This window comes from Diabrotica virgifera, chromosome 5 (genome assembly GCF_917563875.1).
Source record: "Diabrotica virgifera virgifera chromosome 5, PGI_DIABVI_V3a".
In the NCBI taxonomy this organism is placed as follows: Eukaryota; Metazoa; Arthropoda; class Insecta; order Coleoptera; family Chrysomelidae; genus Diabrotica; species Diabrotica virgifera.
The window spans coordinates 199,082,875-199,095,799 of record NC_065447.1 but is presented as its reverse complement, the minus strand read 5'-3'; the positions used below and the strand labels follow the sequence as shown (position 1 = coordinate 199,095,799).

The 12,925-nt window shown below is 31.0% G+C and overlaps 1 protein-coding gene across 1 annotated transcript in view; it reads left to right on the top strand.

The window, feature by feature from the left end:
• The first annotated feature begins 3,732 nt into the window (after positions 1-3,732).
• Positions 3,733-12,925, top strand: part of LOC114324778 (uncharacterized) — a 32,644-nt gene continuing 23,451 nt past the window's right edge. The window contains exon 1 of the mRNA XM_028272621.2: positions 3,733-3,866. Within this exon, the coding sequence (XP_028128422.2) occupies positions 3,822-3,866 (45 nt within the window). The 5' untranslated portion in view covers positions 3,733-3,821. The remainder of the gene's footprint in view (positions 3,867-12,925) is intronic.

Here is a 12,925-nt window from a genome sequence, read left to right as displayed (position 1 = left end):
AAACTATTTAGGAGTCTATCTTACTGAAAATCTTAATCCTAAATCAGAAATTTGATCAAGATTAAAGCAATCAAGAACAGCCTTTTTGAAGATGAGGACATTTCTGAGTAACCAAAGACTCAATCTATAAAATCGATATCGGATGGTTAAATATTATGGCTGCTCTAAAAATAAAAACCTTATCTTGTAAAAGGTATATTTATTTAAAATCCCTAAAAAGGGCTGTATCACAACAAAACGTTTTCGGAATCAGTATTCCATCATCAGTGCTATCACAGGTTCACATGCTTTAAGCCACCAAAATATACGGGTAAATACCATTGAGTTGTTCTTAAACAGTTGAGGATATTATACGATTTTAAAGGATGTTAAAAATATTTCCAGATTAACTCCTGGTATCACAAGACATCAACCATATTGGTTGGAAATTTGTAGGTAGGACCTTACATGACAGAGTTTAGGTGACAACTGAACCGGAATGGCCCTCTGAACGGTGACACCAACTACATTAATCTATTTAACATATGTCAGACTATCTACCTGATTCCAAACCTGTGGGATAAATCAAAAGTGGTAGCCCTTCTAAAACCTGGGAATCCGGCAAAGACCCTGAACTACCGCGTCGCTATTGTCAGATATCTCTGCTATGCCACCTGTATAAATTCTATGAACGCCTCATTTTGAACCACATCCCGTAAAAATTAGATGAAAATCTATTCCAGCAACAAGCATGCTTCAGGTAAAGTAAATCGTGATCAATACACTAGAGGAGCGATTTTAGCAGAAAGAGATAGTGGGAGTAGCCATGATAGACCTCACAGCGGCATTCGATACAGTAAACCACAGAACCTTTTTAACTAAGATACTTTGGAGATTCGTATTCGTAATGTGTAATTCGATATTCATAGTCAGAACATTATTTTTGGTAATCAGAAAAAGTCATTCACCCACTTTCAATGTCAAGAGTCAAGTGTGAAAAATAGATGATGTTTGCGTCTACTTCAACCAGATAACTTCTTATGTAAATATTATGATTACAAATACCTTTTCAACAAAATATTATAATAAATCTTAATTGTTTCTGGCTGGTGTGAGTTTGCATTTTCAGTTTGCTTCTGTATTTATAAAATAAAATTTCAATTATGGTTTTGTTTGGAATAATTACTTGAGAATAATAAGTATGATTGGGATCCAAAATAATACCTAAGATCTATAACAATGTGCTTGACTATGAAAGATCATTAAATTACTGTTGTGTAATAGCAGCGTCTACATTGTGCTAGATGAAAAGACGAACAAATGTAAAATTTAAAAAAAATTGCCTCCCTGAAGGACGCTCTGGCACTGCCCCCATTTAACGTCAACACCAACGACCAGCCAATGCACCTCCAAACTAAGACTTTTCTTTACACTGAGGACCTTGATATCGCTATAAAAGGGCAAACTCTTACACAAGTAGAGTCTCCAATGGCAGAGACACTACAAACAAAACTCATTAAAACCAAACCCTAGTAGGTTGCATTTCATATCAACAACAATTTGGTACACGTACACTGAATATATCTTGGAAAGGACAACATTTGGAACATACTGATAGGCTCAAATATCTTTGAGTCATACTAGGCTGGTCAATAACATATAAATGCCACTGTCAGAGTACAAACCAAAAGGTTACTACGAGGAACAACCTTGCCTTCTCCGGAAACTTGTAGGGAGCCAGGTTCCTACAAGTAATGCAAACTAACACCTCTCAAAGTCAACGGCTAAGGCCTTATGTTTCACAACAAGGGATAATGCTTGTCCCGTCTGGTGTAGATCTACACACGCCCATCAAGTTACCACGGCATTAAATGAAACATGTAGAATAACTACTGGCTATATGAAATCTTCCCCTCTATCCCTTTTCCCCTGCCTGAACTCTCTTTTTCTGTTTTACTTCACTAATATATTACTAATTATAAATTTTATATTTCCAATATCGTGGTTCCTCTTATTTTCCCTTTTTTTTCTGTTATAGACACTACTTCAATATTATCTTCTTCTTGCCATTTCCCAATATCGTGGTTCATCTTCCTTTTCCTTTTGTTTTTGTTATAGCTACCTCTTGAATATTCTAAGCTATTTCTTTCTTAAGTTCTATTTCTTTCCTGTTTATGCAAATTATTATATTCCATGTTTTCATTTTTAAAATGGCCTGTTTTTTGTTTATCACTATGATATGATCACAGTATACAGGGTGTAACAAAAATACAGGTCATAAGTTAAATCACATATTCTGGGAACAAAAATAGTTCGAATGAACCTAACTTACCTTAGTATTAATATGAACATAAACAAAGTTACAGCCCTTTGAAGTTACAAAATGAAAATCGATTTTTTCAAATATATCGAAAATTATTAGAGATTTTTAAACAAAAATGGACATGTGGCAATCTAATGGCAGGAACATTTTAAAGAAAAATTATAGTGAAATTTGTGCACCCCATAAAAATTTAATGGGGGTTTGTTCCCTTAAACCCCCCGAAACTTTTGTGTACGTTCCAATTAAATGATTATTTTGGTACCATTAGTTAAATTCAATATTTTTAAAACTTTTTTGGCTCTTAGTATTTTTTCGATCAGGCAGTTTTTATCGAGTTGCGGCTTCTTTTTTAATATGTTTACATAAAAATTTTATGGGGGTTTGTTCCTTTAAACCCCCCAAATGTTTGTGTACGTTCCAATTAAACTATTACTGCGATACCATTAGTTAAACACAGTGGTTTTAAAACTTTTTTGCCTCTTTGTATTTTTACGATAAAGCACCTTTTATCGAGATGTGGCTTCTTTTTTAATATGGTTCAAAATATAACTAAAGATGTAAATCATAAATAAATTTTCATATTCTTACTAAGTCTCCATAATCGTACTTAACCATAATATACAAATATGTGGTGGATTCGAAAATTATTCAAAACATCTCGATAAAAACTCGACTTTTCGAAAAAGTACTAAGAGGCAAAAAATTTTTAAAACATTGTGTTTAACTAATGGTACTACAATAGTAATTAAATTCGAACGTACACAAAAGTTTGGGGGGGTTTAAAAGAACAAAACCCCCATAAAACTTTTATGGGGTGTCTAAAATTCACTATATTTTTTTCTTAAGATACTACTGGCATAAGAATGCCACATGTCCATTTTCAATAAAATATCTCAAATAGTTTTCGATTTATTGGAAAAAATCGATTTTTATTTTGTAATTTCAAAGGGCTGTAACTTTTTTTATGTGCACATTTGTACTAAGGTAAGTTAGGTTCAATCGAACTATTTTTGGTCCCAGAATATGTGATTAAATTTATGACCTGTATTTTTGTTACACCCTGTGTAGAGGTTCCTCTATATGCTGTGGTAGGGTGATACATTTTCATTTGCTCTTCAGTTGATGTGTTTGCTCTTCACTTATTATTAATTTGTTTTTCTTTTTTTCTTTCTGGCATACTTCTATAGTTCATTCTAATATCTCCATTTTTACTTTCAAATCGCCATCTTCTTTTTCAGATTATCATTTAATTCTGGTTTTCTCTGTTTACCTTATTTCGCAGCCGCAGCTCACCTGTTTGAAAAAAAATATATAAATACACGTGTTTTTGGCAACCAGTTCCTGGACTATAAAGCTTTATGTGAAATCTAATACAAAGTGTATTTGTTATTTTTATATCTCATTTATGTTAATTAGTTTTTAAATATCGATACTGAGACCTGTATTGTTTTTAATTTAATCGTTTGATAAGACCACGTCTATTTAACTAAGTTAACTACTTATTATCTTATACTGTTTGATGATATATAGTGCCAATTTTTGTATAATGTCTGATGTGTTTAAGGTAATTATTTTTTCTTGTTTTATCCGTTTTAACCATCTATACGGCGAGGGATATAGAGTAAGGGATATAGAAAAATTATGCTCATTTTCAAAGTTGATTTTTCAAGAACAAATTAACGGATTCCGCTATTTTTTTTATTATTTTAGATTTTTCTTTAGTATTTACGCAGTGGTGCAAAGTTTTATTCAAACTTTTTTTTTACTTATACCGGATGGAAGAAAATAAGTGTTCTTCTTATGTTCAGTTTGAGACACCCTGTAGGGAGAACTGGGTACAAATTTGAGTAAACGTCAAAATCATATTGTAGTCTTATGTTTTGTGAACATTTTTTGGCTTTGGAATGTCCATGATATCTTTAGAAACAAAGAAAATATACTACGCTTTTGTAGTGTGATATGTGCTTTAACCGAAAAAAAAAGTGTGAGACATCCTGTAGGGAGGAAAAGGTGAGTGGGTATACATCGATATTATGTTGTAGTCTCAAATCTTGTGAACATTTTATTTTTTTAATTTTTCTGATATTTTTAATAACAAAGAAACAAACGGTTTTACTCTTTAATATGTGTTTTAACTGATGGCATGCGATTAGTGAGGTGGCCATGTCTCATCATACCACTGAGATGAAACTATTTTCTATATTATATAGTGTGAAAGAAACGGAGTGTTCAAAGAAAAAAATCTGTGAAATGTACCTTCCGCTGTTTAAAGAGCCTCCACTTAGATACCAACTCCCCAGTTACTGTCAAGGAAATTCTAACCCAAAACATCACAGAGCCTTCATTAAACAAACTCGCCTCTCTTATTTGCGCTATGCATACCCCTTACCCGGTCGACAAATAACTCTTATAGATATCGAGAAGAATTATTTACGTTATGTGATTTTTTGTTTTTAACTGTTAGTTTTGTTAACTGTTTTTTTTAGTGTTACTTTAGTTTTGCTTCAGTTAAAACACACGTTAAAAACTAAAACCATCCATTTTCTTTGTTTTTAAAGAAATCACGGACATTCAAAAACAAAAATATTCACAAAACATAAGACTACAACATGATTTCTACGTATACCCACATTTATACCTCGTTCTCCTTACAGGGTGTCTCAAACTTAACAAAATAAAAACACGTTTTTCTTCCATCCGATATAATTAAAAAAAAAAAAGAAATTTTGAGTAAAACTGTGCACAACTGCATAAATACAAAAGAAAAATCTAAAATAATAAAAAAATAAGCGCAATCCGTTAATCTGTTCAGGAAAAAATCAACTTTGAGAATGAGCATAATTTTTCTATATCCCTAACTTACGCCTCGCAGTGTTTACTTGATATTTTTGTATAAAAATTTATTTTTTGTCATCATCATCTGTGCCCAAAGCCCATAAAGGGCTCCGGTGCCCCATAGTTGACAATGTACCTAATTGTTTTTTATATTCACGTCTTTCTAAATAGTTCTTTTAAATCCTTGTTAGTGTGGTTAGTACCAATAATCCATCCCGTTTTGGGCCTACGCCTTGGTCTATTCCGGTCTAATTCTTTCCTAAGTACTGTTTTTGTATTTCTATCATCCATCGTTTCTACGTGTCCGCGTGTCCCAACCAACTCATTCGTTTACTTCGTCTTCCTTTTGTGACAGTCTATTAAATATTCGATTTATTTCGTGGTTCATTATTTTACGCCATTCCCCATTCTCCTGTAAAGGTTTGTTACTCCATTGAAATGTTACATTTAGGGTTGCATTTCTTAGAGGAGTCAATTTTATTTTTTTAATGTGTGGGGGGTTCAGTAGAAGCAGCTTAAGTTCAAGTTTTTGGGGTCGCCACCCTTGTCCCCAGGCCGCCATATTGGAGAAAGGGGTGCAAAGGGCTTTCGCTCTTTATCTTCTAAACTAGCAATCCTACATAAAATTTAATTACACCTGAAATGTAGCAAATTAAATTTTCTACCATTTTATGTATATTACTTTTTATCGTCAAGTGACCAACAAAAAAGTTATAAACAAAAATAAGAGATAATTTTGTAAGAAGTTTCCTTTTGGAGGTTATAACTTTTTTTCCGTTCATTTCACAATAAAGTAACATCATAGTGATTTTGTAGTGGATTTTTCAATGAAAAATATTCACTACAAAGTTGTTTAATTTTATTTATTATCTAGGTTTTAGAGCGCTTCAAACTTGACCAGATTCTCGAATTCTCATAGGAATACAATAAAAACAATACTTTTCTATCTATATACCGGGTGTCCACTTATATTTTCCCCCATTTTAACTGCCTATAACTTCTAAACGGCTCAAGATAGAAACATGCGGTTTTCGTTGAAATATTTTATTTTAGTAAAAGTTTTGTCTGAATGGATTGAATTTTTTATATCCCTTTCAAATACGAAAAAAAAAATTGCGGATTTTTGAAAAAAACGTTGTTGACTTTTTTTTAATAGAACACCCAGTATATTTTTTTATAAATTGGAAGAATGGTAATTTACCTATCCACCGATATAAAATTTTTCAAAATCTGTTTTCAAATCACTAAGTAATTAGTTTTTAAAATGAGAGTTGCAGCGTGGATATCACATACTCTACCTAAATAACATAACTAAGCAATTAAAATTTGCATCTCTCATTTTAAAAATTAATTGCTCAGTCATTTCACAACCAATTTAAAAAAATTTATATCACTGGATAGGTAAATGACCGCTTTTTCAAGATACAAAAAAATATACTTGGTGTTTTAATAAAACAAAGTCAACAACGTTTTTTTTTCAAAAATCCGCCATTTTTTATTTAAAAGCGATATAGAAAATAGATATTTACCTAAAAACTTAAAAAAAAACGGTCATTTACCTAACCAGCGATATAAAAATTTTAAAAATCGGTTGCCAAATGACTGAGAAATTAAATTTTAAAATGAGAGATGCAATGTGAAAATCACATAAAATAATATCAATTTGCTTAGTTATGTTATTTAGGTATGTGATATCCACGTTGCACCTCTCATTTTAAAAATTAATTACTCAGTGATTTGACAACCGATTTTGAAAAACGTTATATCGCTGGATAGGTGAATGACCTTTCTTTCAACTTTCAAAAAAATATACTGGGTGTTCCATTAAAAAAAGTCAACAACATTTTTCTCAAAAATCCGCCTTTTTTTCGTATTTGAAAGCGATATAAAAAATTCAATCCATTCAGACAAAACTTAACCGTATATTTCTATCTTTAGCCGTTTAGAAGTTATAGGCAGTTAAAATGGGGGAAAATATAAGTGGACACCCGGTATTAGGCGAGCGGCATCAACCGTTATGCCGACCACGATAATCAAATTTAAGGTGAATGACCAATTTTGGTCTATTTTTATGTTTTCAAGGTCGCTGAATCCGAATATAAAGTTTATTTTTATCTAAATTTTGTGGAACATGTTCAAAAATTAAATTTTATACAAATATGCCAAAAATAAATTTTGATGATTTTTCAAATTTACCTCGCTATATCTTTGGTCGCTCTAAAAATTTCCTTTTGAAAATTTTACTGTGTCATCTTTGAAGCATGTAGATGACAATGAAATCTGTCCAAAATGTTTAAGCACATTAAAAAAGGAGTTGCTAATTTCTAAACATGTTGTCATCATATTTCGTTAGTTTCATGTTTACTTAAAAAAGTTGAGTAACAAACTTTTTAGTATAAAATTTTAACCAACACAACAATAAAATATAGTACATGAAGAAGTTTTTGGAAAATTTTAAGTCAAAATATACAATAGGAAAAAAGTTATGTTACTTCATAGACAAGCGGCACACCCCAAAAAACGCATATATCTCGAGATCCTGACCACGGTGTGGTGAATGGCTAATTTTGATCATGCTTTATGATTTTGATATCAAAAATCGTTTTTTGCTCTTCTTAAGAATTTTGCATTTTGCGGTTGCGTCATTCTTCTTGTGAACCGGCGAATTTGTCCTTAAACAACTTCTTAGGCCTTTTTTTATATATGCTTAGGGTTATAAGTTTTATAGTGGGGAGAAAGGTCGAAATCAGATTAATAATAGCATAGGTATGTTAAAATCATCATAAATTGTATGAATAAAAAATATATATAGATAGAAAAGTAAGCCTAACTTTTGTTTTTATTTTATCCCTATGAGCATTCGAGAATCTGGTCAATTTGGAGCGCTGTAAACCTATATAAATAAATAAACTTAAACAAATTTATAGTGTAAAATGTTCACTGAAAAACCCTCTACAACATTTTTATAATGTTATTTTATTTTAAAATGAATTGAAAACAGTTATAACCTCCAAAGAAACTTGTTAAAAAATTTTTACATATTTTTGTTTACATCTTTTTTGTTGGTCACATGACGATAAAAAGTATTAGAAATAAAATTGTATAAAATTTAATTTTCTACGTTTTATGTTTAATTAGATTTTCCGTAGGGTTGGTAGTTTACGAGATATAGCGCGAAATCCCTTTGCACCCCGTTTCCAAGATGGCTGCCGAGGGACAAGGGTGGCGACCCCAAAAACTTGAACTTAAGCTTCTGCTGATCCCCCTACACACTAAAGAAATAAAATTGACTCCTCTAACAAATGCAAGGTAGGGCTTAAAAATGTAACATTTTAATGGGCTATATATATTTTCCTTAAAATTTTTCCTTCCTACCTAAGAAATTTTTCCTCTTTTTCACTAGTCAAAGTCCATATTTCTGATGCATACATTACTACGGGCCTCAGAATTGGCGTGTATATTTTTATTTTCGAGTTAATAGCTACTATTACTATTAATTTTGACTTTAGTATTCCTTAGGTTGTAGAAGCATTTGTTTCCAACTGAAATTCTCGCTGCTACCTCATCACTTTTCCTTCTGTAACTATTAATTTGAAATGTTTTAATAGGTATACGTTTTAAAAAATTTTTCTCGCTCAAAGATATATGCCTTTCGTTTGCACTTTTTCCAGAGTGGTTTTTATGTGTTTTTTCTTTGAGATATTACCTTTTAGACCCATAGTATGTGCCGCTTCATTTTATATACATATCGAAGGGTTTTTGACAAATTATCGTAAGCATCAATTTTTCGAAAATGGGATTTTTATCTTAAATGGTTCCTTACGATAGTTTACAGTTAATTTAAAATTATTTTTCCCATAATACCATCCTAAGTGTCTAAAATTGAATTTAACTTTTATCGTAACCACCGCAGTTCAAGCTCGTTTTGTGACTTTGGTATCGTAAACGGCAAGGTAGCACCAACAGATTATAGTAAGCGCCATAAATCTTGTCGGTTACGTTTGCATGTTTTGCCGCTTACGATAAGATTCATGACCAAAATGACCGTTAGGAGGATTACTCAGTGTTATCTTAAATGTGTTAGAACTCAGTCAGTGCAAATTTTTTATTTCGCTAGAACAATTTAAAACGAAAATAGTGGTAGTTTTGATAAATCCTCTTATTCAATAGATGCGGTTTTAATACTTGTTTTTATGGTTTATGGTCTTTTTAATAGAATTTTAAGTCTAATTTACTAATTTGGTAATGACATAACCTATATTTTTAGTTGTTCTTGTGCAAATATCATAAATATTATATTTGCAACAAAAATATATCAACTTATAGTACGTTCACTGAAACCTGAAACAAATGTAGGGGAGTCAATAAAGAACGAATATTGAAACACAGTTTTTAATTCCAAACAACTTTTTTTATTAGCAATTTTCGATATTGATAAAGCTACTTTACTCTTGAACAAGATTCATATTTTTTGACATACCTCGTATGAAATTAATAAAATTTAATATCTGATAATTTTATATAAACTGATAATAAAAAGTTATCAATAGGTTTCAAGTTACGCAGACATACTGTATAAGAGCTCAAAAAAAGCTTGTTATTAAATGTATTTTAGGTAAATTGTACAGAAAAAGGTTTTGATGACTTTGTACAAACAGTTTTTTAACTGATATTTTTGGGTTATTGTATTATTTTTTTATATCTTTCTTAATTTTCTCAAAAAGAATTTGTTTATTTTACGTCTAAAACAAAATAGTTTAGTGCATTTTAAATATTACATCTTAAGCTTTAAAAACACCTATAAAATTGTAATATCTGTTCAAATTTAAGTAATACCCTCTAAAGTTGGTAGTAATTCTGTAAAACTATGGAGTTCTCAAAAATTACATTTTTTGGGACGTCGTATCATTTGAATTAAATTTTTGAGATTTTTTTTAATAGTACATAATTGTGAATAGTACATCATTTAGTACAATGTCACAGATTAATACACGTCATACGTATTAAATTTTATTTTTCTTTGTCGATTTTTATTATTAATAATATTTTTTCTGTTAAGATACTTACGTTATTTATGAATATTCATTTATATAATGATACCTTGCAACTATCGTATGTTTATCTTAAGCGACAAGCTTCAACTAAAATTTACACAGACAAGGTCTGACAAAGTATCGTATGTTACATAATTTAATAAAAAAAATGTTATATTACAGTTTTTTTTCTCTTAATTTAAAATTTTTTTATGTACAAATTTATCACAGTTTCTAAATTTTAATTATATTAACCAAAAAGTCGGTAGCCGAAAAAGTCGTCTCCTGTAAAATGTGCGTTTTGTCGGTTACGATGTTTTGTCAAAAACCCATCGATATTTATTTTTGTTCCTTTATAGATTATTGTACTTCTTGTACTGAGAATTGTTCTTCTTCTTTCGGCATCATAACCTTGGTTGGGTATTTGTCTGTTTGGCTATGCCCTTCCATTATATTTTGTCGTGCCCTTCTTAGTCCTGTCGCCAGGAGGGGTACAACGGCCTCCTCTATTCAGATGGACTTACCCAATTTATTTTATGCATTTTGACCCGTAGAACACGAATTTTTTGGGTAACAGTCGATCCGGATGTCGATAAGATTGTTATAAACCAAAAACTTGAGGAATAGCATAGCAGCGATTTTTCGCAAAACGAAACATTTTTTTGTATTCTTTGGGTGATTTTCAGCAAAAAATGGTCCTACAAGTTTTTTCGTAGTATGCATAGTTTTCGAGATAAACGCGGTTGAACTTAAAGAAAATCGAAAAAGTGCAATTTTTGAACCCGAATAACTTTTGATTAAAAAATAAAATAGCAATTCTGCTTACTGCATTTGAAAATTCAATTCAAGTTCTATTGGTTTTGATTATTTTCATTGCTAAAAAGTAAGTTTTTATTTGTTAAACAAAGCCATAAACACATAATGTTTCGCGTGCCCAATGCATACGTTTTAATGTACGTAATCTTCGTAGAATGTGTGTGTATGCGAGCCTACTCGTTCGATTTCAAATGAGAAATGCATTGAAAACATCATTCAATCACTATATGTTTATAGCTTTATTTAACAATAAAAAAATTAATTTTTAGCAATGAAAGTAATCAAATCAGATAGAATATGACTTGAATTTTCAAAAGCGGTAAGCAGAATTGCTATTTTATATTTCAATTAAAACTTATTCGGGTAAAAAAATTTGTTTTTTCGATTTTTTGAAAGTTCAACCGCGTTTATGTCGAAAACTATGCATCCTACGAAAAAACTTTTAAAAACATTTTTTGCTTAGAATGACCAAAAAAAAATACAAAAAAATATTTTGTTTTGTGAAAAATCGCTGTTATGCGATTCCTCAAGTTCTTTGCTTATAACAATCTTATCGACATCCGGATCGACTGTTACCCAAAAAATTCGTGTTCTACGGGTCAAAATACATAAAAAATGAATATGTGTGTACTTTGTACGCACATAAGAAGATATTCTTCTATTATATTATAGGTAATTTAAACGAAGTAAATATATATAAAAGGTTATTTGTACTTATTTTATTTAAAAATCAAACTAACTTTCTTTTCTACCACTTTCAAAAAAGAAGAATATCTTCAAAAATTATATAATAATACACTTACAATCATAAAATCCATAAAAAAATAAAAAAAAAATAGCTTGCTTGGTGCTTGAACCCATTTCACGTCTACCGCGCCGTACGAAAGTTGACGCCATTTAAAACTGCACCAAACTCTCGTATACGTCATGTGGGAATATATACAAACTAAAAGTTTACACCATAAATTTATATGAATTTAATAAAATTATTAGTTTGATTTTTGTCGAAATAAAATACAACAAAATATAGAGTAAGAGAACGATGTATAAGATGAAGATTTGTAGAAAGTTTGTTCGTAATCAGATTATGCAAATTAAAGCATTGCCCACTAATAGGTAACTACATTATTTTGTTTATATTTTCCAAATAGACAGGTATTGAAACTATTAGGTATTTCCAACTGAAACATTTAGAATTACGTACCTGTAGCTTTTCAAAACTATTTAAAAATTCACTATAATTATAAATTTGATTTTATTTCTGTCCACACATCAATAAAAACTAATTTTATACAATATTTTTGTTTACTGATAACCTCCATATTGAACAATTATTGACAGATTATTTCAAAATTTCAACACCCAATCAGAGCCTGTATAACAAATGATACCATACTGTCGGTGTGCGCATGCGGGCGGATCAATCAAATTTTACCCTCAATCGATTCGCCGCTAAAGAAGAATATCTTCAAAATACTTGGGTAAGTCCATCTGAATTAAGGAGGCCGTTGTACCCTCCCTGGCGACAGGACTATCTCCTCCATTGTCTTATATTCATGATTTTCAGATCGCCTTCCATGTCATCCAACCATCTCGTTCTGGGTCTTCCGTTTTTTTGTCTCCTTATCGGCTTACATTGTAATATTTTCTTTGCTGTTTTAGCATTTTCTTGTCTCTGGATATGTCACAACTATGACAGTCCTTGACTTTTCACAAATATTACACTATCATATTATTGTGTTTAATCTCATTATGGATGTACTGACAAGAGAGCTAAGGCGGGTTGAGGTTACTTGAGGCGACTTGAGGTTCATCATCATCATCATCAGCCCATAGTCGTCCACTGCTGAACATAGGCCTCCTTGAAAAACTTCCATTCAGATATATCCTGCGCTGCTGCAATCCAGTTGGTACAAATCCTCTTTATGTCGTCAGTCCA